The 23,424-nt window shown below is 36.0% G+C and overlaps 4 protein-coding genes across 5 annotated transcripts; 2 read left to right on the forward strand and 2 right to left on the reverse strand.

Moving 5' to 3' along the window:
• Nucleotides 1-544: 544 nt before the first annotated feature.
• On the forward strand, nucleotides 545-3,917 carry LOC131002387 (zinc finger CCCH domain-containing protein 66-like). 2 transcript variants are annotated; one of them, XM_057928886.1, is made up of 7 exons: nucleotides 545-955; nucleotides 1,251-1,423; nucleotides 1,519-1,578; nucleotides 2,153-2,263; nucleotides 2,383-2,679; nucleotides 2,796-3,017; nucleotides 3,374-3,917. In XM_057928886.1, the coding sequence occupies exons 1-7, from the start codon at nucleotides 901-903 to the stop codon at nucleotides 3,731-3,733; spliced, it is 1,278 nt and encodes a 425-aa protein (XP_057784869.1). In that variant the 5' UTR covers nucleotides 545-900; the 3' UTR covers nucleotides 3,734-3,917. The 2 variants fall into 2 exon arrangements, with proteins under 2 accessions (XP_057784869.1, XP_057784870.1); XM_057928887.1 differs by having other exon boundaries at nucleotides 572-955; nucleotides 1,238-1,423.
• Nucleotides 3,918-6,172: 2,255 nt separating this feature from the next.
• On the reverse strand, nucleotides 6,173-9,365 carry LOC131002388 (uncharacterized). Its single transcript, XM_057928888.1, has 5 exons — nucleotides 9,010-9,365; nucleotides 8,779-8,851; nucleotides 8,056-8,120; nucleotides 7,344-7,450; nucleotides 6,173-6,463 (listed from the first exon to the last, which is right to left on the reverse strand). The coding sequence occupies exons 1-5, from the start codon at nucleotides 9,148-9,150 to the stop codon at nucleotides 6,262-6,264; spliced, it is 588 nt and encodes a 195-aa protein (XP_057784871.1). The 5' UTR covers nucleotides 9,151-9,365; the 3' UTR covers nucleotides 6,173-6,261.
• Nucleotides 9,366-12,393: 3,028 nt separating this feature from the next.
• LOC131002334 (protein disulfide isomerase-like 2-3) lies at nucleotides 12,394-16,820 on the forward strand. The gene is made up of 9 exons (XM_057928827.1): nucleotides 12,394-12,601; nucleotides 13,064-13,222; nucleotides 13,698-13,811; nucleotides 14,228-14,385; nucleotides 15,104-15,203; nucleotides 15,718-15,894; nucleotides 16,013-16,158; nucleotides 16,255-16,401; nucleotides 16,490-16,820. Exons 1-9 carry the CDS (start codon nucleotides 12,479-12,481, stop codon nucleotides 16,668-16,670), a joined length of 1,305 nt encoding a protein of 434 aa, XP_057784810.1. The 5' UTR covers nucleotides 12,394-12,478; the 3' UTR covers nucleotides 16,671-16,820.
• Nucleotides 16,821-17,146: 326 nt separating this feature from the next.
• Nucleotides 17,147-19,837, reverse strand: LOC131002333 (GDSL esterase/lipase At2g04570-like). The gene is made up of 3 exons (XM_057928826.1): nucleotides 19,418-19,837; nucleotides 18,088-18,580; nucleotides 17,147-17,530 (listed from the first exon to the last, which is right to left on the reverse strand). The coding sequence occupies exons 1-3, from the start codon at nucleotides 19,790-19,792 to the stop codon at nucleotides 17,340-17,342; spliced, it is 1,059 nt and encodes a 352-aa protein (XP_057784809.1). The 5' UTR covers nucleotides 19,793-19,837; the 3' UTR covers nucleotides 17,147-17,339.
• Between the last annotated feature and the right edge of the window lie 3,587 nt (nucleotides 19,838-23,424).

Genomic DNA, 23,424 nt, shown 5'->3' on the forward strand with positions numbered 1-23,424 from the left:
GGTCTTAATTAGAATCTTTTAGATGTCTATAGATCGAAATATCATATGCACATTATAATTATAATGATCAAATTTTAATTTTGAAAATACTCATGTAATTCGTTATATATTTTTATTCCATACACAATTCTATTCATTCTCCTCTCCTCAAAAGCAATTTAATCTTTCTAGTTTGAAGACAAATGTTTTCAACTCATGTTTTTTTATGGCTATAGTATACTTATATCATTTTAAAACCTATCAAAAAGTTGCTTTTAAATGTTATGTCCAAGTTGTGGAAAATGAATAAAGTCATGATTTTGACACATGAAATCTAAGTCAAACATAAGACATCTAATTTATTACCATTTATTGCTCAAAAATAATTTTTTTCCCTTTATTACCAAGTCGATCAATACATGTAAGGGGACTTTTTATCTTACTCGTGTAGTATTTCAATTTTAAATTTCGACATTACTATGAAAATTCGGAGCTCAAGAATTAACAAACCCAGGGGCAAATATGTCTTTTCACCACACGCCACGACTACCTTTTTTGTTCTTGTTTGGTGAAATTAAATTTAATATATTCGTACACGAGTGCAAGGAAAATCTTTCGCAAGGATTCGCAGTTCAATTTTGGGACTTTTTCGAAGATCTGAAGCCCAGCTCTAGAGAGAGAAATCGAATAATTTTATGCGAGTGATGATAGAATCCGAGTGATATTAATTTTTTTTTTTTTAATCTTCTCCTAATTTTTTCCGGCATTAAAAGTTGGCGTGATTTCTGAATTTTGATCATAATCACACGCATGTGTATTGAGTGGGGGGTAGCAATTTAAAATCGGAATCCAAACCACAAATTCCACAATACAATCCTCGTATTGAGCACACAGTGTTGGTGTAAATTTCTCGAGAAATCGATGCCGGGAAATCGGAAATTTTCGAGGAATGGTTCGACGTCGGACAGAGTTGAAGGTAGGGATTTCGTTTTTTGCAAGATCAATTTTTTTTTTTCGGATTTAATTTCTGTTTTTGTTTGTATTTTTTTGCTTCATCAATGTTGGTGTAATTTAAAGCAACGATCTTTCGTATTGCTTGATGATCGGTGTTATTGATAATGGGGATTGATTGATTGGTTGCATCAGTTTTTGATTCTTAGATAAAACTTGAATTTTGAGTTATCATCTTAGCTCAGCTCATGTTTCTGAGCTAGTGTGTGTGTGTGTGTTTCTGTTTTTGGGTTTAATTTTGAGCTAGTTGATTTTGGCAGAGGCAATGAGAAGGCTAAAGGTAGAAGAGAGTGATGATAATGGTGGAGCGGGTGATGAGCTGGGATCCTACCCGGATCGACCGGGCGAACCCGATTGCATATACTATTTGCGGACAGGGTCTTGTGGTTATGGGAGCAATTGTCGTTTTAATCACCCCTCTAGTGCAGGACAAGTATAAATCTTCATGAACATTATCATCATCATCATCTTCTTCTTAAATTATGTATTTCGTGCTTCGTGTGTTGATTCGTTGGTGGCGATGGCTAGGTTTATGGTGTTAAAACCAGCAGTGAACTTCCTGAGAGGGCTGGACAACCAGATTGTGGGGTAATTTGCATTTCTCCGATTTCCTATTTTCTTCGACATATGGAAGCTTATATTTGTTGATAATGGTTATCCTCACTAGTCACCAAATCATTGAAGTCATCACTTTTACATTTCTGCGGAATGTTCAATTTGGATCAATTCGTTTTTCAGTTGTTCCTCGAAGATCATTTCTGATATTGCTTTTTAAGCAAATGAGCCGTTAGTTCTTTCCTACCTCTACTACATTAAGCAGTGGCTGTTTAACTATGCAGTTCATTTGCATTTATTCCTCTTTACTTATGGTAATTAGCTTGTTGTTTTAGGTGAGTATTAAATAAGCAGGCTACACTTAATAAGGTATTTCGTTACTTAAGTTCGTTAACCACCTCTGCTTTTGGGTATATTTTGCATTTTCCTACTCGAATCATTTAACTGACTTGTCTGTTGGCCACTTGTTGATCATATATGGTGTTGGAGGCTATTTGTGTTCGATGACTTGTTAGTTAGTTATCTCTTCAAGCTTTCAGTGAGCTTGTGATACGTCGATTGTACAATAGTTTGTACTGATTCGAATAGATTATATGTTGTCTTTCAGCACTATCTAAAGACGGGCACCTGCAAGTATGGGTCGACCTGTAGATATCATCATCCCAAGGATAGACAAGCTGATTTCTTGTTGAATATGTTGGGCTTACCAATGCGTCAGGTGCTATATCTTCTATAATCCGGTCGTTCCATTTAGATTTGAACCGTCAAGGTTTGGTACACAGTCAAACCACGAGCAATGAATCTCTATAGACGTTGAATTGGTTGTACATTGTACAGGACGCGAAGCCCTGTCCTTTTTATATGCGCACGGGGTTATGTAAATATGGATATGCTTGCAAGTTCCATCACCCCCAACCTACATTAGCGGCTGCGAATGTCTTACCTGTAGTGGGACCCGTCTATGGTTCGGGCGGCTCTGCAGTCGTTCCTTCATCTGGTGCATCATCTGCAAGTGTTGCAAGTGTTTCGGCAGCATCCTTATCAAAGGCAACTTATTTTGCTAGCTCTCTCCAAGTTCCACAGAGCTACATGCCCTTATTTCTACCTCCATCACAAGGATGGAACACATATATGGTATGCCATTTTCGTTATAAACGTTTTTGGTTCATTATTTTCGGGTCATCTTGTTCTTGCCTCATTCCTCATATTTAGCACACATCGTGCATTCCATTGTCTGTCCCGTTTGCTAGGGAGGCGCCAGTCCGTTATCTGTCACCAGTGTCCTCACTGGACCAGTATCGAACGGGCAGCTGTCTTATCTTCCCGAAAGACCAGATCAGCCAGAATGCCGATATTTCATGGAACACGGGAGTTGTAAATACGGATCCGAGTGCAAATATCACCACCCCAGAGAAAAGCTCTCACAATTAGTTTCAACTTCTCTCGGCCCACTCGGGCTTCCTCTACGACCTGTAAGTTACTTCATACCTTCATCTTCATCACTAGCTAGGTAGTGCTGAGTAGCTACGTCGAGTTTAGAATTTGTGGTAAATTGGCGTTTATAAACAGATTAAGATGCTTAATATGGATACGTGATACTCCCTCCGTCCACAAAAAAATTGTCACATTTTGGACGGCACTGAGTTTTAATAAAATGTGAGTGGAGTTGTGTTGACCATACTATTATAAGTTGAAGTGGCAAATTTTTTGTGGACGGACTGAGAAGGAAATTGTGGCAAATTTTTCGTGGACGGAGGGAGGGAGTACATGATAGTTATAGGTTTCGTTGTTTGTGAATTGTGACGACTGGGCATCTGTTTCAATGCAGGGTCAACCCGTATGTTCGTATTACAGCCTCTACGGACTCTGCAAATACGGCCCTACCTGCAGATTCGACCACCCGATGGACGGGCACAACTACGCGTACAGCCTGAGTGTCCCTCCTCCGGCCTTTGCTTACTCTTCTCCGGCCCCATATCAGAGAACAACGTCCCTGATGCCCGTAGCCGACGCCTCCCCCACCAAATCATCCAAGTTGAGTGACTGGATCAAGAAGGAAGCAACTGTCAGTGACAAGCATCTTCAGAACTCGAATACCAAGAGCGTTGGGGAGTCGCTCGACCAGTCCGATTCCCTCCCGCACTCGTCGAAGGCCTCGTCCGAGGTTCATCACGATGAGTCCGACTGACGTGCTGTCGAACAGCCGCCTGTAACCACCCGCCACCACCTACTTTGTGATGGTCTATTTTTGGCTGATCTCTTTTCTTGAACTCTCTTACCTTTTGAAAGTGGATGCTACTGTTAAATTTATTTTCAAGACTCAAACAGATCTTTTTCTTTTTTATGCCAATATTTCTTGGGTTTTCTCTTAACCTTTTTGGGTGAATGAGTTGAAAGGAAAGAGTTGATGAAATGGTTGTTGTCAATCAGTGAGACAGTGATAGAGCCTGAGCAAAAATATTAAATACTAGTACTAATATTTATACGTTTTTATTTATTTTAATTTTCAAACAAATACATTTCATATTACTTTGAAAAGTTAACTAAAGTTATTAAAATAATTATTGAATAATATCTATACGTTTTTATTTATTCTAACTTTCAAACAAATACATTCATATCTATATAATATATAAAAGAGGAATTTTCTCTCTCCATCTTTTCTCTCCCTTTTCCTATCAATTTTTTACTATTTTGTTCTCTTTTTTATTTATAATTTTAGTTCTTTTCTAAATATCGTCAAATTTATTTTATGAAAAAACATTCAATGTGCATCTTAATTTAAGTTCGGCAGAAGATCTTTAATATGGTATAAAAATTATTAAAAATGAATTTAAAATGAATAGGTTATTAAAATTTCAAAATACTTTATTTTCTTTTTCTTTGTTAAAAATTTACAACTTTTTGTTTATGTTTATGTATGAAAATATTTATTTAGTATCATTATTTGAAATTCTCTATAATAATAACATGTAATATTAATATTCATTATCAAATAATTTAATAACTGTAATTATCATTACACTTTATACATAATTGAAAATTGCATTTATAAATTTAAACCATATTTTTCATTTATTATATTTTGTTTCTGTTTAATATTTATATTTATTTATTTATTTAAACATATCGTTTAATTGATGCACGGATGGACGTACTAGTTACTTTTAAAAGATAACTAAAAGTTATTGTTAGCGACTTAGCGTGTATGTTTTTAATACTGATGCATTCTTAGTGGTTGTTCATTTCTTTCTTCATCTTTTAATTTTCTAATAATTAAAAAATATTAATTTATATATAAACTTTTCTAAAATGTGCACAACTTTTTAACAAAAGTTAGTTTATTAGTACTTTATAGATATAACTAATCTAACTAATTTTATGTTTTACACCAGCAAAAACAAAAACTCACAATATATACATTACATAACAAATAAAAAATTAAGTAATTTTAAAATCACAAGATATATTACAATAATGATAAAAATAATTTTAAGATTGAAAAGATACAACGATAAACATGATAAAATTCGTGTTTGTTGTACATAGATAATTACTAGAACGTACTCCATTCATACAAAATTTGTAGTCTTAAGACTATTTTCATCCGTCCATGAAAATTATTCTACTATTTTCCTTTTTGAAAACTACCCATTATATTTTAAATTCTATTTATACTTGATATTATACAAAAACTCAATCATTTAACGCATCAACTCTGATTAATCCATTTTTCTACTCATTCATATTATAAAAACTCAACCATTTAAACCATCAACTTTAATCAACCTATTTTATCGCACATCCATATTTAATATTTACAAAAAAATTAAATCATTTAGCACATCAAGTTTAGTGAATCATTTTTCCTACTCATTCACACTTAATATTATAAAAACTCAACCATTTAACAAAGAGTGGTGCTAAACAGCCACATTGTAGCTACCTACGAATTAGTTAAATAGAAAAAAAAATTATTTAACTTATTTTTTAAAATAAAAATAAGATTTAGTTATTTTATTTTATTGTCTACATTGTAGTCATTTTTTTGTAACTTTTTAATTTTTATTAAAAATAAAAGAAAAATAATAAATGCAATTTTTAAAAAAACTAATTAAGTACTATAGACAATACAATAAAATAATTAAATCCTATTTTTATTTAAAAAAATAAATTAAATAAATCAAAATTTTTCTTATTGAATTAGTTTGTGGGCGACCGCAATGTGACAACATAAATTTATTGTTCAACAAATTGGATCCCTTTTTTACTCATTCACACTCAATGTTTAAAATAACTCAACTTTGATGAATCTCATTCTCATTTTTATACACATCTCCTAATCATTTATTAAATTTCGTACCTCTTAAATCACATTATAATTTTTGTGAACGGAATCTGAGAGAATTTTAAATAAGAAAGTTAAAGAATAATAAAGTGAAACAATATAAAAACGAAGAGAGAGAGAGTGACATAGGAAACCTTATGGTTAAAATGACTGTTCACTTATAATAACACAATTTCTTTTTTATTTTATCTCATTTGTAATGACAACTTTCCAAAATTATAATATAATTTCTAGCCACTTTACACTCTTAACACCTTATTCTTAACCTCCATATCCAGAAAAACTGTGCCATTATCTACTATTGAATTGCATAAGAGTTTTACAAATTAAAATATTTGGGACTTGAGAGTTTTCTTAGGCTAGCTTGATCAACATTTTTGAGGTGATGCATCCTTCTGCAGTGGCTCTGAAATCTTATCTGCATTTTCTTGAAGCCTTCGTCTCAAAATCGGCCTTTTGAAAAACTTCAACGGCCATCTTTTAGGCTTGAGCTGCCCCAACAGCTTCATCTGTTCCCTCTGCAACCTCCTGTTCGTGTACCTCGCTCCGCCTCGCCATCCCAAACCAAACCTGACATAACATCACACCAAAACTGATGAATGCAAAAATTTAAAAGGCATGTTCTCTTTAGTTGTAAACTTATCACGAGAAAAGAAGGGATAAAAAATAATTATCCCTTCAAGTCCGTCTTTTATTCCCATTCATTTTCTACCAAAAGAAAATTTCAATTTTCTCATTCCTCCTTTTTCACTTCAAGGACGATAATATTATCACACCAAAAATAGAGGGATAATATTATCTTTACTCGGAGTAAAAAAAAAAAATGTGAATTATGAAATTCTCTTTTATAGAAATGAGGAAAAGGAAAGAAGGGATTTAAAGAGAGATATTTATCCCCGATTGATGAATGACTCGAATCTAAGAGCTTTGGTATAAGACATTAATCACTCTACCACTAAGCCAACATACGCACATGTGAGAAGAGCAATTCTAGCATGGATGCATTGTCTCTTCATCGCGTTTCAAGATTTTCGAGCAGCTCATGTTCCTATAAGGCCATTGCTAGAGTGAAGGCAGAGAACGAAGAAGAATAGAAATAAACGATACGCTCCTCTAATGAGGCCAGACAAAAACGCCAAACTTAATAATTCAATAACGATGATCCCTAATAACAGAAAGGAGGATATAAATAAAGACTCAAGCTGATTAGAGGCATAACTTGAGGGAAATAAGGTATGATAGTCTCAGTTTGGCTGAATCAATGATGTAAATTGCACGAATTATAAAGGTCGTGCTAGTCGATACAATTAACCCTCTGTGTTGCTAGCTATTTTGATAAGGAATGTGCTCAAAGAAAACTGTTGAGAATAAGAATCTATCGATCTTCTTCACGTCTCAAATAAAGATTAAAAATTATAGCTAACATAAATAAAAATCCATGTTCACTGACCCTATAATCAAACCGGTTCCAGCTGTTGCAAGACAAGCTGGCAAACTAACAGTTCCCGAGACTAGTTGTCTCAACTCGGGATCTTCCATCTGATAATTGTTTTTCATCTGCCAAAACAAAAACCATAATTTCAAAATATCAATAGGAATAGTAAATTTGAGTACGAGAAAGAAAAGATGAAGCTGAAATGGCCTAATGTGTCCAGACTCATGAACAGACCAAAGACAAACGACATAACAATGATTAAAACATCATGAAAAATGGGAATGTGATCTAATATGGAGCAATGAGAATCAGTCTTTGGCTTAGTAACTTCAAGAATCCACAGCTACGAGCTTCGGAGTCTAGCTCTTCTCTAAATCCAACGTAAATATTATGATTCTTAAGATGAGAATAAATCTTTGGCTTAGTGAGAATCCACAGCTACGAGCTCTTCTCTAAATCCAACGTAAATCTTAAGATTCTTAAGACGATTTTCAATTACGCAAGGTAAGAACATAGTACATAGATTATTGATACAACAAAATTATTAGGAAAATAAGGAAGAGAGACGTCCGTCATCATCCTTCACAACGATACAGATTAACTCTAAATTCTCTTATCCCTAAACTCTCATCCAAAGCATAAAAAGCTTCAAATACTCGAAACATAATATCATGTACTAAACATATGCAAACAAAAGGTGGGTTAAAACAAAGGTAAACATGCTTACAGCTTTCTCAATTGATTCAAGCTTCTGCTCGACTCTCGACTGATGCAATTGGCGTAAAGAATAACCTGCATCAACATCCTCATCAATGCAGCACAAATCCAACCAATATGTCATCACAGTTCAAGCCTCCCCCAGCTAATCTACCTCCGTATAAGCTACATCCGAGTACCGTTAAAAGCAGCATTTGCATTTCCTATAAAACATTTCACCATCATGCCTTGTAATAATGTCTAAAAATTTCCTATAAATAGGTCTTCACTCATTTTTGTGTGGTATTATAGCACCAAAGCATTCAGCTTCAACCATCCACACCATCAATGGACTCATAAAACATAGAAAGAGGCCAAGACTCATAAGGCAAGACTACCCGAGATTAACTTGACACAACACAGTCAGTTACTTGAGATTAAAGATTACCCGAGATTAATCTTGTCATAAGGGAGGCCAAGATTCGTAAGTCAAGACTAATCCTACGTGGGACTATCTTGAGACTAGTTACCGGCCGAGTTCACCCAACCGAACAACATATCATGAGACTGATCTTGTCTAATCCACAAAAACTTCAAGAAACTCAAACTACATAATCGTCATCTTCAAATTTTCTAACCACCCCACATACCATAACTCAAATCACATACTTATATCTTTCCCATATATATATATATATATATATATATATATATATATATAGAGAGAGAGAGAGAGAGAGAGGAAGAAGCATACCAGCCCAAGCTGTAACAACTGATGCAATGGAAGTGGAGACGGTAAACACCACCTTATGCCTCTCAAATAAATCCTGAAACAGCAAAACCAAAACAAACCCCCCAAAATCAAACATCAACAGAAAAAACCCTAATAAAACAATCCAACAATTTTCACTCCATACATAAAAAGCTAAATCTTTATCAGCAAATACACAAAAAAAAAAAAAAAAAAAAAAATCTTTGCATTCACCTTTATGGAAGAATAAGTGTCCTGAGCAGCAGAGAAAGAATTCATAGCTTTTCTTCTCAGCTGCGATGCTGCAATAGACTTCATAATCGAGGAGCCCGACGCCCTCAATCGCGGTATACTTCTATACATTCCTCCTCTCATTCTAAAAACTTCCTTTTCCTCTCGATTATTTTGAACGACGAATTTCTAGGTTTCAATTTCGACTCGATTTTCAAAGCGAAAGGGTTTTCATAAGAATTTGTGATGGCGAAGGGCAGTGAATTAAGGTGCCAAAATAGGCATGAAATTCAGATTCTTGCTGAAGAGGTCACACACTCGAAACGCCAGAAAATTCGAACGCAGGTTAGTGATTATTTTTGTGCAAATCACATTTTCACCCCTTATTTTTGAGAATATATCATTTGGCCTCCTCCTAGTCTTAGCATTTTGTAAAAATATAAATACCTTTGAGATTTAATTATTTACCCTTAAATATATTTATTTTTAAATGTTAAAGGCCAACTACACACATCAATAAATATTATAGTAGTAAGGTAGATAAATATATTTATGTGAAAGCGAGAGGATGTAGAAAATTAATTTTAAAACTAAAATCGAATTTTGCTGAAGGCGAGAGGCCCTTAAATAATTATTTTTTAAAAAAATATATGAAATACTTATGTATAAAGTAAAATTTATAAGGTGTTTAAATATTTTTTTCCTCGTAAATATACAAAACATTAGGTGATTTTTTTGGTTAAAAATAAATATTTATATTTCATCTAAAATATTTTATATGCTATGCTTCAGTAGACATAGTTAGTACATATTAAAATGAAACAATAGGGCCGGATGACCCTATTGGTGATTGAAACTTAAATTTTGTCCACAAAGTTTAAAATAGCAATATTTGGCCATCTTTTATGTGTTCTACCTAATCTACCCTTTAACCCAATAGATCCAACAACTTCCTTTGACCCGGATCCAGATTTAGAGCATCCGCATTGGGACCTCCTTGATAGCCTACTTGATAGTGTTTGTGTTATTGAGTAGTTAGTGCTGCATTGGGGTTCCTTGATAGCCTACTTGATAATATTAGTTTTGATTTTATGTTTTTCATTCAAATTTAATTGCTCAAATTTAAATAACACAATTTATTACAAATTTAAATTGCATTAATTATAAAATCCTAAATATTACATAAAACTTTAATAAAATAAAAACAATTCCTAAATAAGCCGTTGAAAGAGCCGTTGGAAAGCAAAAAAAAAAAAGAAAAATTGAAGAAACGGTCGAAAATCAAATATAAATAATATATTTTTTTTTAATGGCGCGTGCAGAGCACGCGCCTACTCGAGGATACCCGATAACTCGGGTACTCCTCGAGGACCTCCACGCCGCATCGCCCTCCTCGAAGCCGGCCATCTCCTCGAGGACCTCCTCGAGTACCCGCGATGCGGGTGCTCTTAGGGATTAACCCATGCCTTGTCTACCCCCCAGACCCCCGACCCCACCCAACCCCCCTCCCCACACCCACCCCAAGCCAATTTTTTTTTTTTTTTTACTTCCCCTGCTTGTCTACCCCCAGACCCCCGACCCCACCCACCCCCAAGCCAAATTTTTTTTTTTACTTCCCTTGCCTTGTCTACCCCCCAGACCCCCGACCCCACCCACCACCCACCCCCAAGCCAATTTTTTTTTTTTTTTTACTTCCCCTGCCTTGTCTACCCCCCAGACCCTCGACCCCACCCACCCCCAAGCCAATTTTTTTTTTTTTTACTTCCCCTGCCTTGTCTACCCCCCAGACCCCCGACCCCACCCCCCCACCACCCACCCCCAAGCCAAATTTTTTTTTTACTTCCCCTGCCTTGTCTACCCCCCAGACCCCCGACCCCACCCACCCCCCCACCCACCCCAAGCCAATAAATTTTTTTTTTACTCCCACTGCCCTGCCTACCCCCCACCCCCCCACCCACCCCCAAGCCAAAAGGAACTTTTTAAACACTTCCCCTAAGGTTTAGATATTCCATTTATGGTTTAAATTATCCATTTATGGTTTAGATGTTCCATTTAGGGTTTAAATATTCCATTTAGGGTTTAGATGATGCTGTTGTTTTTATATTTGTTCTGCATGTTTGGCACTTATGGCACTAATAGTGCCATAAGTGCTAAAAAGACCATTTTACTTTATTTTATTTTGGATTTTCGTTGGCACTTATGGCACTAATAGTGCTATAAAATAAAATAATAAAGTAAAATTTTTTGGCTTGGGGGTGGGTGGGGTGGGTGGGGTCGGGGGTCTGGGGGGTAGACAGGGCAGGGGGAGTAAAAAAAAATTTCGTTGGCACTTATGGCACTTATAGTGTCATAAGTGCCAAGTTTGGCACTTATGGCACTAATAGTGTCATAAGTGCCTAACCCGACCCGCGTGCCTGATCCTACCCGGCACGCGACCCGCACTCCTGACCCTACCCAGTCCGCCCAATTAGGGGTATATTAGGCATATTGCCTAATTAATGGCCATAATTTGTGTTTTTTCAATTAGTGGCCAATTATTGTGTTTGCATGTTCAATGTGGCCATTTGACACCATTATTTCATAAATAAATAAGCGTCATGACGATGAAGTGCAGTCTGTTGGTAAGACACTTCTCCTCTAATCAATAGGTTGGGGGTTCGAGTCATTTAGAAGATAAAGAGTGTGAATATATTTTTTCTTTTATTTAGATGTAACAAATTTAAAAAAAATAAAAATGAATATTGAAATATATTTTGCATATACTCTATCCGTCTTAATAATAACATACCCAAAAAAATAGAGCATCCAAATTTAAAAAGTACAAATAAAGTAAGATATAAATAAAGTAAATGAGCAGAGAGATAAAGACAATAATGAAAAAGAGAGAAATGTAATAACTGATGAGGAAAGAGATCGTGAGAATAGATAAAATAAATCTTTTTTTTAGATTGAACCGTTATAAATAAGACAACTAGAAAGGAAATTGGGAATGTTAGTATTTGGATCGACAGAGTATTAAACATGAATTAAAAGTTAAAACATTAGTCCCCCATCCCACGTTCATAGTCCGCTTCACTTTTTCACACATATTAAGAAAATGCAATAAATAGTGCTTGAAAAATTCAAATAGTACTTGGAAAATACAAAAAATATGCAATTATTCAATTTTGTCCTTATTTATTCTATGTTTGACTATATTTAAATAAGGTTACTTTGGTAAAAAAAATGCTAATTTAATTTAGAAAGTGGACTATATTGTGGAACATCTAAAAAAGGAATAAGAGACTGTGAAGGTGGGATAGAGTAAGTATTAAATGACATTTAATATTGACCAATAACAAAGTGAAATGATCAAGATGACGTGGAACGCTGCCATTGGCCAGAGCTACGTAGCACCAGAAGCAGCAGGTTTTTTGTACTCCGCGAAAAAACGAAATCTTTGCCACTTTGAAAGAAGAAAACATCCCAAAAAATGGAGATATCGCCGTTGATCGCACTTCTCCTTCTCTCAATACTCGGAAATCGTGGTGTTTATGCACTGTACGGACCTTCCTCTCCCGTTGTTCAGCTAAACCCTAACAATTTCAAGTCCAAGGTACGCAAATTTGCTTCCATTTATCCGTTTCAGAGATTTTTCCTTCTGTTTTTAGGTGTAATGTTATTGAAGACTGTTTTAGCTCATTTCCCTTGTTTGTTTTTTATGAAAGTGATTCAATCAGATTAAACTCTTTATGCGTCGGTTTTGTTGATCTAGCTGAAGTTCAGATGTTGTTATTGCTATGTGGTAGATATGTTTGGCATGGATTCGAAGCGAGTGGTTATTTAAATCATAATGCTGCTTTTTTAGCCTTCGTTTCATGGTGTGAGTGTGCGCACACGCGTTTTGGTGGTGGTTGATTGGGTGGAGTTGATGAAGTTTTCAATTACCTTGGTTTTTGTAATTCCGTAGCTGGCTGAGAGAATAGATCAAATTTAAGCTTGAATGGTCTCTCTTTTCATACGGAGTCTTAATCAGTGGCCTGGTATTTCTGAAGTTTTGTTTATTTGTGAAACGCAGGTACTCAATTCGAATGGTATAGTTTTAGTTGAGTTTTTCGCGCCATGGTGTGGTCATTGTAAAGCTCTGACACCAGCGTGGGAGAAGGCGGCTACTGTCTTGAAAGGTGTAGCAACCGTTGCGGCTTTAGATGCCGATGCTCACCAGGCACTAGCTCAGGTAATTTCAATTTGGTGGTATTCCATATCCCATTTGTTTATTTAATAGAGCTCGATGTCATGAAGAACTTCCACTGTGGTGTTCCTACTTCATTACTTTCTATATAGTATTAACGCTTATTCCATGAAATGTTGCGTTCTTAGTTGCTGGTAATCTATTGATTGGTCACTTTATGGACTAGGAGCATGTAGAGATGTTCCCTTGGAATTGTGTGGCCTTTTGACATTAGATCTGAAGCTAACACTAGTTTAGTCCACTCTTTGACTTTCTGTCTCCGACTTGTTACGCCTCCGGATATAGAAGTGAATGAATTTTGATATTTGATCACAATGTTTATTCAATCTTTCCTTGTAAAAACTTTCCCATGAAAAGCATTCAACTAGTGTAAAATTCCAATATGTGCTTTATTATTGCTAACATAAACAAGTCTTTCTTTGTCCATTTTTTAAAAGATTTTGGTCCTTGTGTTTTGTAGGAATATGGGATTAAAGGATTTCCTACCATCAAAGTCTTTGCACCAGGAAAACCCCCTGCAGATTATCAAGGAGCTAGAGATGCCAAGCCTATTGTCGAATTTGCATTGCAACAGGTGAATTTTGTTTCTTCTAAGCTTTAAATTTAATACTTGCTTCTCCTTTTCCCTTTCGTGTATTCTAATGGTTGTTTGTGACTGTGTGGATTGCCTTTATCTTTGATTATCACCATCTGCTTTCTTGACAGGCAATCAAGTTTTAAGGATCATCTGAAATGGATCTTAGGTCTTTAATGAAAAAATTACAGTCAGATCTTTCTGCACTGAGAATTGTCTATCATCCTTCTGATGAAACGTCATTTTGTATAGTTGCGCATATTACTTTGTTTGGATTTTCATTTAATCAATGTAACAAGTCAAGTTGCATAAGTTTCTTAGTCAGGACTCAGGCGCTATGCACTATCTCCGCTTTGTCACTGAGTCATTATTGTTGAGCAGGGATAACTAGATTTTTTTTCTTTCATTTTTATAAGGTCAAAGCACTCCTGAAAGAGCGTCTGGATGGGAAATCAGGAGGAGGATCAAGTCAGAAATCAGAACCAAGTGCATCAGTGGAACTGAACTCACGCAATTTTGATGAATTGGTACTCAAAAGCAAGGAACTATGGGTTGTGGAGTTCTTTGCTCCTTGGTAAGTTGTGCACTTGATAGGTCTTTTTTGGGTTAATCCCACAGGTTAAACCTGTGACTTTGGGCTAATGTTAACCTGCATTTCTATTTGATAATCTAATGAAGTAGTAAATAAGTGTTTAGGTTGGGAGACAAAGTCTTTTTTTTCTTTGGCAGGGTGGAGGTTGTTGAGGTTAGGATGAGAATGGGAGCCATAGACGGGAAATGGGATTGGTCAGGAATATTGATTGGTGGAGTATATTCTGAAGAAAAGTAGCTTGAGAACTGTGGACTATTACTCATGGGACAGGTTGTCACAAGAAGTGGAAGCTGGGTTTGGGCAATCTTGAGGTAGATAAGGATATTTAAGGCTGTGCTGGTTCACCATAAGAGCAGGCTTTGAGATTATCTGATTTGGTAAAATATAGTTTGGGTCATAGTGCAGCCATGGTGGTGTCTGTGGTTGAGGATGAAAAAGGGTGATGGGAGTATAGATCACTGCAAGTGACTTGCAGCCAAAAGTTGAAAGTGATGTTACTTGTTCCATTGAGGTCGAATTTAGTTTAACTGGGAAAAGGGATTTCACGAACAGTAGAAAATCAAAGTTGGCCAACTAATTAATTAAATTGAAATCTCTGGGGATAGCTTCTTCTGATATAATTTATCTTGATTTTTTAGTTAGCTATTATGAAATTTTGTTTTTCAAAGACTTGATTGTAATCCAATTTGCTGTTGTGAAGGTGTGGTCACTGCAAGAAGCTTGCTCCTGAGTGGAAGAAGGCAGCTAACAGTCTCAAGGGTCAAGTGAAGTTGGGTCACGTTGACTGCGATGCAGATAAGGTAAGCCATATCACATATGCCATTAAGCACTGGTGACATCAGTTCTCTCAATGTTTTATTCTAAAGACTGAGCATAAATTCAGTGCTATACTTCAATTTTTTGTCCACATTCAGTATAACTATTTCTTCAAATATTCACAAAGCCTAGTTTTTGCAATGTTCTGTATGTGTGAATCATGCCTAGATTCATATTGTATGCGTTAGTGATCAGTATCACTTTTCAGACTGTACAAGAAAGAGCTGAAAATGTGAGAAATATATGCTGTATAGAGCGATGTATATGTATATGTATATGTATATGTATATGTATATGTATATGTATATGTATATGTATATGTATATGTATATATGTGTGTGTGTGTGTGTGTAGGGGAAACATATATTCCTGTATTTTTCATGAGTAGATATCTTGCTTGGTAACCTGTTGATATAAGTGTTGTAGCTCAATCCTTTCGTTCTTACCATTGATACAAGATGGAGGTCTTTTCCATTTCTAACCAATCAGAGTTGCCAGTCTTTGATGAGCAGGTATAACGTGCAAGGTTTTCCCACTATCATGGTGTTTGGTGCCGACAAAGACAGTCCCTTCCCATACGAAGGTGCAAGAACTGCATCGGCAATTGAATCGTTCGCTCTGCAGCAGCTGGAAGCGAATGCTGCCCCTCCTGAAGTGACTGAATTGACTAGCCCAGTACGCTCCATCATCCCTTCCTGTCTCCCTCCTCCCCTAACTCCCTATCTTTCACTTCCCTACGACAATCTATTCAACTCGTGATCTCTGAAACTGTAATGCTGCTGTATTCCAATAGGATGTTGTGGAAGAGAAGTGTGGCTCAGCCGCCATCTGCTTCGTAGCCTTCCTCCCCGACATATTGGACTCCAAGGCGGAAGGTAGAAACAAATACATCGAGCTGCTGCTATCGGTTGCAGAGAAGTTCAGAAAGAGCCCTTACAGGCAAGAACAAAAGCTCCTTAAAAATCTCATATTTTCATTCTTGAAATAACCCTTCTTTTTCACATGATTGACTCTCGAGTTCCATAAATGCCACAGTTTCCTCTGGGCTGCTGCGGGCAAGCAGCCGGATCTCGAGCAGCACGTCGGAGTCGGAGGCTACGGGTATCCAGCACTGGTGGCCCTCAACTTGAAGAAGAAAGCTTACGCCCCACTTAAGAGCGCCTTCGAGCGCGACCAGATATCGTGAGACTCTTCACTCTGTTTCTCTTTTCTTCTCGCTTTCATTCGATCCTTCACTGCAAACGATGTGAAACCCCGTTTGTCTTTTCAGAGAGTTTGTGAAAGAAGCCGGGCGTGGCGGGAAGGGCACTCTGCCGTTGGCCGTTAACCCTGAGATCGTGAAGACCGAGCCATGGGATGGGAAAGACGGCGAAATAATCGAAGAAGACGAGTTCTCCCTCGATGAACTCATGGGAGATGACACTGCCAGTGCTAGCAAAGATGAGCTCTAGTTCATTTCTTTTTAGAGAAACAAGAATTCTTGCTTGATTGACAAAACAGTTTTGATGTAACAGAGTAGTAGCGTTATTGTTTGGTGTAGACGATCTCGTGACTACGTCATTTGTCGAAATTGAAAGGGTTAATCGTGTTTTATGTCCTTATTTTTTAGCGTTTTCTCGAAAATGTTTCAAATGATGATATTTTCTTAAGATTTTTAAGTGGATTTTTTGTAAGGATGATAAAATGAGGTCGTTTCATTTAAGATTCCAGGAAGTGATTTATCATTCCATCCCCGAATTTGGTATAGCGAGATAGTATTTTTTTTAGAAAACGTTGAAAGTTGAAGGTTCGGGTTTTTGAATGATAATTTTTATAACTTGTTGAAAATTGAGGATATAAAATATAACTAAATCAAATTAAAATTACTTAATTAGTAGCTTTGCGAGTAGCTAAAAGAGAAGAAGAAAAAAAAATTAGGTAAGTATGATTCGGTTTCGATGCGACGGTATCATATCTCAGCCAAATCTTTTTAAGTAAAATACAGAAGTAACAAACTAGCAAATTAAGTCCAAAAAACAAAAAAAAAACAAACAAACCAACCTAACAAAATTTGTACTTGTCTTCACTCAGAGCATGATAACACACATTCATATTCATATTCATATATATATATAGAAGGATCAGATGAACTTGTACAATGCAGTCTTCATAACATGATCCGCGACCATTTTATTTGTGTGCTCCGACGGGTGGAACGCATCCCAAAATACGTATTTATTCGCATCCGTGCACGTGAGGGGGCTACGCTGGCAGGCGTAGCCCATCTCAAACATCCCCGTGGCACAACACGCCCTCTGAGACTCTTCAAACCCTGTACAAAAACCGGCGCCATCATGTAGGCCCCACCAGCATGAGAAAATTATAAAGGATGGAAAACATAGTATTTTTTATATTTTTATTTTCCACTATTTTCACATCGTTCTGTGGGATGAATGATTTTTTACCGAGCATGATGATTTTTTTTTTTTCATGCAGATCCCATTCCCTCATTTTCACTCTAATTTAAGATAATATTATCACGTGAGTAATTTTTTTTCCATGTTTCCCACCTTAAAGAATACTCCCTCCGTCTTACCTTTATGGAAGTATTAAATAATTAAAGCGGAGTAAGGGTCCCCTTTTCATGGGGTTGTATCATTGTATGTAGTAATTCTATTAAAAATAGAAAGGGACATGAAATTGGGAAACATACTATAAAATGACAAAATGTGCATGAAATTGGGAGACAGAGGGAATATGAGATAAGAAAAGGTGGGAACTACTAAGTTTCCCATCTTTTCTTATGCCTCTTTTCCTTACGATAAATTTGTAGCCAACGAGAATTAACGCAACCATAAATATAATAAGTAAAAACAAATAAGAACTTACCATAAGAGGATGGCTTTTGGATTAGTTGTAGTAGAACAAAGTAGGGGTTGGAGAAGACCAATTTGAGCCCAGGTATTTCCTTATTTAGCTCTCTTGTTAAATCATACAATTTCTGATTGAAGCTCATGGCCACTATGTTATAAGTCTCCATGCATTCATTCCCATTTTGTAGGTTTTGGGCCCTCTCCAAGGGCATGCAGCCCATCGGGGGAAGACCCCCGAGGCTGATTTTGCGGGCCCCGAGGCCGTGCAGGTTAACGATGAAGTTTCTGGCGAGTCCGACGAGGTATTGTTGATACCCGTCCACCGTGTACTGTGTTCGTCTTTGCGAATTAAACGCGTAATAATTTTCCAAAAAATCATTTGTTCCTATACTTATTATGTATAGTGAATTGGAGATGGTATAAATGGTCTTCCCATCACCAAGATAGGCTCTTAGCCTCTTTTGGTATTCTTTGTAGTATTCCAATTCCCTCCACATAGGAATAACTCCCTGAAAAATTCAAGAGAATTAATCAACTTATTAGTTTCTCATTTTATTTAACTCCTACATTTCCCCTCATATTTTTTATGTCTTTTTTGTGCTAAGAAGTATTTTTGAAGAAAAAGTATTAGTAAGAAAAAAGAACAGTTTAATTTTTTTAAATGGCCGGTTTGTTTGGTATGGTATTAGTTCGATTAGAATGGCCCATGAGAAGAATTAATTGGTTGTGTGACAAATTGACAATATATATATATCTTAATACATCCTATCTCCAAAGAAAATAAAATGAGATAATGAAAAGACTAGCTAGATTATAAAATGAATTAATCATAAATTCATAGTTTGTGTTTTCAACTTTCACCACTTTTCAAGAAATTTGAAGAAAATGTTTCCTAACCTTAGAACAAGTTTGAACTATGTCCCATTATACATTATCATCAACTACGAAATAATGAGTCACCTCACCAGAATTTATATTATTTAATATAAAAATTGCAGAAAAAATCCTTAATTAATTCTAAGAATCCACGGAGGCGATTCAATCATTCACATAAATCAAATTAAACTTTTTTCTAGAATGGAGGGTTTTTAAAATGAAAAACATAAATTAAGGATATCTATTAGACTACATGACTTTAAATTGCAGACACAAATTATGATTAACCCTTATAAGATAGAGCATTTGAATTTTATCACACACAAAAGTATCGATTGAATGTAAGCTTAATTACATATATTACAAATATATATATTTATATAAGTTTTTTCTTAGCATATGCATCCATGTAACTATATACTATAATCTATATGCTAGTAAATTAAATAAATAGTTAATTAGCCACTTACTAGCACATCAGAAGTTGCATTATCATATCCAGTCCCTGCAGAAGCAAATGTGACTCCCACTGCAAAATCCGAAATGTTATACGCCGGATCTAAGTAAGCCGGCACCGTCGGCCGGAGCCCGAACGCCTCCGATATGAAGTCGGTGGCGATTCGGCCGTTTGAAAACCTTCCGGTGGCCTTTCCACCGGAAAAGTCACGGCCGTAGGGCAGGAAATTGCTCCGGGCGATCGTCGGAATCTGGTTGTTGTTCCCGGCGTCGACCGACGAGTCGCCGAAGACGACGATGGCCGGAACTTTGGCCATCGCCGGGACTTTGGCCGTCGCCGTGGCGGCGAGCAGGAGGAAAAGGTGCGGCCATGCATATGAGATTTTCATGGTGGTGGTATGAATATTGTAGTAATGAATTAATTTAGCTAAGATTATTGATCTAATATTTATAGTGAGTTGGTGATGGATAGTACGTAGTATAGTCTATCTACATTTGTAGATAATTTAATTTCGGGTTGGTAATTAGATTGTGGTCATGATTTGAAGGGTTGGTTATGCATGCATATTTTCAAACGCTAGTTATTTGGAATGCAATAAATAATGAGAATATGCACTCATATAGTCATATTGAGTAATGAAATTCAATTTTTGGTCATTCATCTGGAATATATATAGTCATTTTTTATAATTTTGGTCCAAAATACCCTTGACTCCACAGATCCTACGCTACCAAGCCCAACCCGTACACTTGATTCTCCCTATGTCTCTCCCCCTTTCTCTTGGCACAAATGTGGAGTTAATGGGCTCAATTAGCCGTTCTTGTATAAGAAAAGGAAAAAATGTCCATCCAAATAAAAATATGGAAAAACTAGCATTTTCTAACGTAAATGTACAATTATACCCTTATTACTGTTACACACTTTTTCGCAAAAGTGTGTAATAACATAAAGTGTGTAACTGCGAAAAATGTGTAACAGTGTATTTTACACTGTTACACACTTTTTCACAAAAGTGTGTAATAATGTAAAAGTGTGTGGTTGTGAAAAAGTGTGTAACAGTGTAAAATACACTATTACACACTTTTTTCGTTTCAAAAAAGTGTGTAATAGTATATTTTATATTGTTACACACTAAAAGAGTATTTTAGTCAGAAATGCTATTATTTCCATATTTTTATTTGTATGGCTAGAATTTCCTATGACTAAAAGGTTTTGGCTAGACTAGGGTGCCGCCTCCACAAATGTGCATAACTGTGTCAAGTGTACCTAATGAATGACACAATTAAGACGAATTTACTCATTTGTACCAATTGTACCATCATAACCCGCGCGCCCCAACCCGAAACCGAAGCCCAATCTGCGTGCAAACCCGAACACGCTATGCCCTAATTAAAGGCAAAACAGTCCTAAAACGTAAAAAATTGCCAAATTTTATATTTTTTTAAATGAGAGGCCAAATATTGAGTTTCATTACTCAATATTGTTATATCAAAAGTTGACTCATAAATAATTATATAAATATAAATGTAAAAAATATTTAATAATGAAACTAGTACATTCTATAATATTGTTCAATTTTGAAGTCATACATATTAAAGCACAAAAGAGAAAATGCATATGGTTGTCTAATTTACTTTTCGACAAATCTTAATTTGTTGAAAACGATTGACAACATCATCAATTTTTTTTTATAGATATACATCTCTTCCTATGAAAATGAACAAACAACCATTTAAAAAATGATCACCTCTACTATTCCACTTCGTGGTATAAGTCATTCCGAAAAATACTCTCTCTGTATTTATAGTAACAGCGTGAAGAATCAACATCAATTTAACTCATATGTCTATTTTTTTCAACAAAATCCATTAGAAGAGAACTAACATCTTGCAAAATGATGGGCACAAAAATAAAATAAAAATAGAAGTAATTTTTTTTTTTTATGTATAATATTATCCTTTTATTTTTTATTTTTTGGGTACAATTATACTGGATCCTCTAGTGATTGTTGAAAATAAGGGACGAGATTGAAATATATTAAGACAAAAAATAGGAAATAACACACACTCACAAAAATGAAAAGAACGCGAGAATTGATTATCCAGTTTGTTTCATGCAACTACGTCTAAGGGTGATGCCAACCCATAATTTTTTCTCTATATATAACTTTTGGATACCAAATATATATAACATGAAACGTCTATTATTCATAAACAATTAACTAAACCTTAAAAAACCTAAGTCCATAAGACTAGATTTATTCACAACCCACCGACCGATCATCCTAATAGAACAAAAAATAAATAATAAAATAATTGGACTATGCACAACCGGTTGTGTAAAAGTTTGGAAGACCAACTTCTGACATAACCATTTCAATTAAATAACAAAGTGACGTACACTTGGCATTTTATATTTAAAATATATGAGAATATATAGTAAAAAGGGAAAAAATATTTAGGTTGTAGTTGATTATTGATAAAGTATAAAAGTTATAGAATTTAAATAAGGATTAAGGTACAAATCCACATCTAAACTAGACACCCCTAGAGCATATATCCCCCCATTCTCGACCTTGGCCCAAATACACACCCAGAGTCCATAAAAATGGTGCATTTAAACCCAACGAGTTAACGCCGTTATCTCTCCGTTAACTTATTTTTTATTTAAATTATGGATTTCGCCCCTTAAAACTTTTTCGGCCAGCCTTCGCCAGAACCCCGACCTTCACCGCCATTAAAAACACTCTTGGCTGCAGATCCGGTCTCAACTCCTCCAGCTTTACCTCCCGTCGTGACCGCTCCACCGGCACCAGTGGCAATGAGCTCACCCCCATTGCCGACACCGACAGCTTCCCCCCTCTGTTGTGTCATCGTCGTCGTCTCCCGGGTAAATTAAATTGTGCATTTTGCCGTTGAGGGGCGCGTCGGAGTAGAGGGACACGTCGGAGAATTTTTTGCCGTCACTAAGGATGATGTCGGCGGGGAAATCGCAGTCGATTGTGCCGGCACCGATAATGGTGAGCCACGGCGCGAGGTTGGTCAACGACATCTCGTTGGGGCTGTCGTTTCCAGCTGAGGAGGAGACGAAAATCCCCCTCGAAACGGCGCCGTATGCGCCGATGCGATGGGTTCGAGGTAGTAAGGGGAGGAGATCCCCTCTTCGCCGCCGATTGGGATCGATCGAAATCACATCGACGCCACTTAGAAATTAAAAAAAAAAGAATTTAAGCTAACTTGAGCGTATACCCCTCATTCTCGACCTTGGCTCAAATACACCCCCACAGTCCATAAAAAGGGTGCATTTAAACCCAACAAGTTAACGGCAAGAAACGGCCGTTAACTTGCTGGATTTAAATGTACCCTTTTCATGGACTCTGGGGGTGTATTTGGGCCAAGGTCGAAAATGGGGGGGTATACGCTCTAGGGGTGTCTAGTTTAGGGGTGGATTTGTACCTTAACCCTTTAAATAAATTATAGGTTGTAGATGTGGAAGAAAGATAAATAATTTTTTTATTAAAAAATTGGGTTGTTGAGGTCATTAATAAAGATAGTCTAAAAAAGCTGACTGGGTTAAAAAACGAACCGTATGAACAGCCCAATCATCGGAATCAAACTCAAATGTTCAATACCTTCAGACTTCATACTCCAACAATCTTACCCTAATACTTATATAATTACTCGTGAAATTCAAAATACAAGTTAATTTAATTGTTGCAATATACTCCCTCTGTTTTTTTTAAGTGTCCTATTAATATAAATTTATTGTTCCTTTTTAAGTGTCCTATTTCAAAATTTGAGAATAAAAAATGACAAAGTTCCTATTTTACCCTTTTTTAAGTGTCCTATTTCAAAATTTGAGAATAAATTTATTACACTTTGAAAATAATAAATATGGGCACAAAAGTAATACTCCAACTTCCTTGATATCTGTACTTTTTTTCCATGGGACACTTAAAAAAAAAGGAGGGAGTATACATATATATTTAATGTCATGAATGCACGTTACATCTGGTCCCAT

This window comes from Salvia miltiorrhiza, unplaced genomic scaffold (genome assembly GCF_028751815.1).
Source record: "Salvia miltiorrhiza cultivar Shanhuang (shh) unplaced genomic scaffold, IMPLAD_Smil_shh fragScaff_scaffold_112_2, whole genome shotgun sequence".
Classification (NCBI taxonomy): Eukaryota; Viridiplantae; Streptophyta; class Magnoliopsida; order Lamiales; family Lamiaceae; genus Salvia; species Salvia miltiorrhiza.

What these genes read in the sequence shown, in the direction of transcription:
- LOC131002388 (XM_057928888.1), bottom strand. Translation starts at nt 9,150, where the DNA reads ATGAGAGGAGGAATGTATAGAAGTATACCGCGATTGAGGGCGTCGGGC. An exon ending in ACACTTATTCTTCCATAAAG is followed by an intron (nt 8,852 to 9,009) that starts GTGAATGCAAAG and finishes TTGCTGTTTCAG; the next exon opens with GATTTATTTGAGAGGCATAA. An exon ending in GGAACCGGTTTGATTATAGG is followed by an intron (nt 6,464 to 7,343) that starts GTCAGTGAACAT and finishes ATGTTATGTCAG; the next exon opens with GTTTGGTTTGGGATGGCGAG.
- LOC131002387 (XM_057928886.1), top strand. Translation starts at nt 901, where the DNA reads ATGCCGGGAAATCGGAAATTTTCGAGGAATGGTTCGACGTCGGACAGA. An exon ending in CTGGACAACCAGATTGTGGG is followed by an intron (nt 1,579 to 2,152) that starts GTAATTTGCATT and finishes GTTGTCTTTCAG; the next exon opens with CACTATCTAAAGACGGGCAC. An exon ending in AAGGATGGAACACATATATG is followed by an intron (nt 2,680 to 2,795) that starts GTATGCCATTTT and finishes CCCGTTTGCTAG; the next exon opens with GGAGGCGCCAGTCCGTTATC.
- LOC131002334 (XM_057928827.1), top strand. Translation starts at nt 12,479, where the DNA reads ATGGAGATATCGCCGTTGATCGCACTTCTCCTTCTCTCAATACTCGGA. An exon ending in CTCACCAGGCACTAGCTCAG is followed by an intron (nt 13,223 to 13,697) that starts GTAATTTCAATT and finishes TGTGTTTTGTAG; the next exon opens with GAATATGGGATTAAAGGATT. An exon ending in TGACTGAATTGACTAGCCCA is followed by an intron (nt 15,895 to 16,012) that starts GTACGCTCCATC and finishes GTATTCCAATAG; the next exon opens with GATGTTGTGGAAGAGAAGTG.
- LOC131002333 (XM_057928826.1), bottom strand. Translation starts at nt 19,792, where the DNA reads ATGAAAATCTCATATGCATGGCCGCACCTTTTCCTCCTGCTCGCCGCC. An exon ending in ATGCAACTTCTGATGTGCTA is followed by an intron (nt 18,581 to 19,417) that starts GTAAGTGGCTAA and finishes TGAATTTTTCAG; the next exon opens with GGAGTTATTCCTATGTGGAG. An exon ending in CCAAAAGCCATCCTCTTATG is followed by an intron (nt 17,531 to 18,087) that starts GTAAGTTCTTAT and finishes GTTTTTGTACAG; the next exon opens with GGTTTGAAGAGTCTCAGAGG.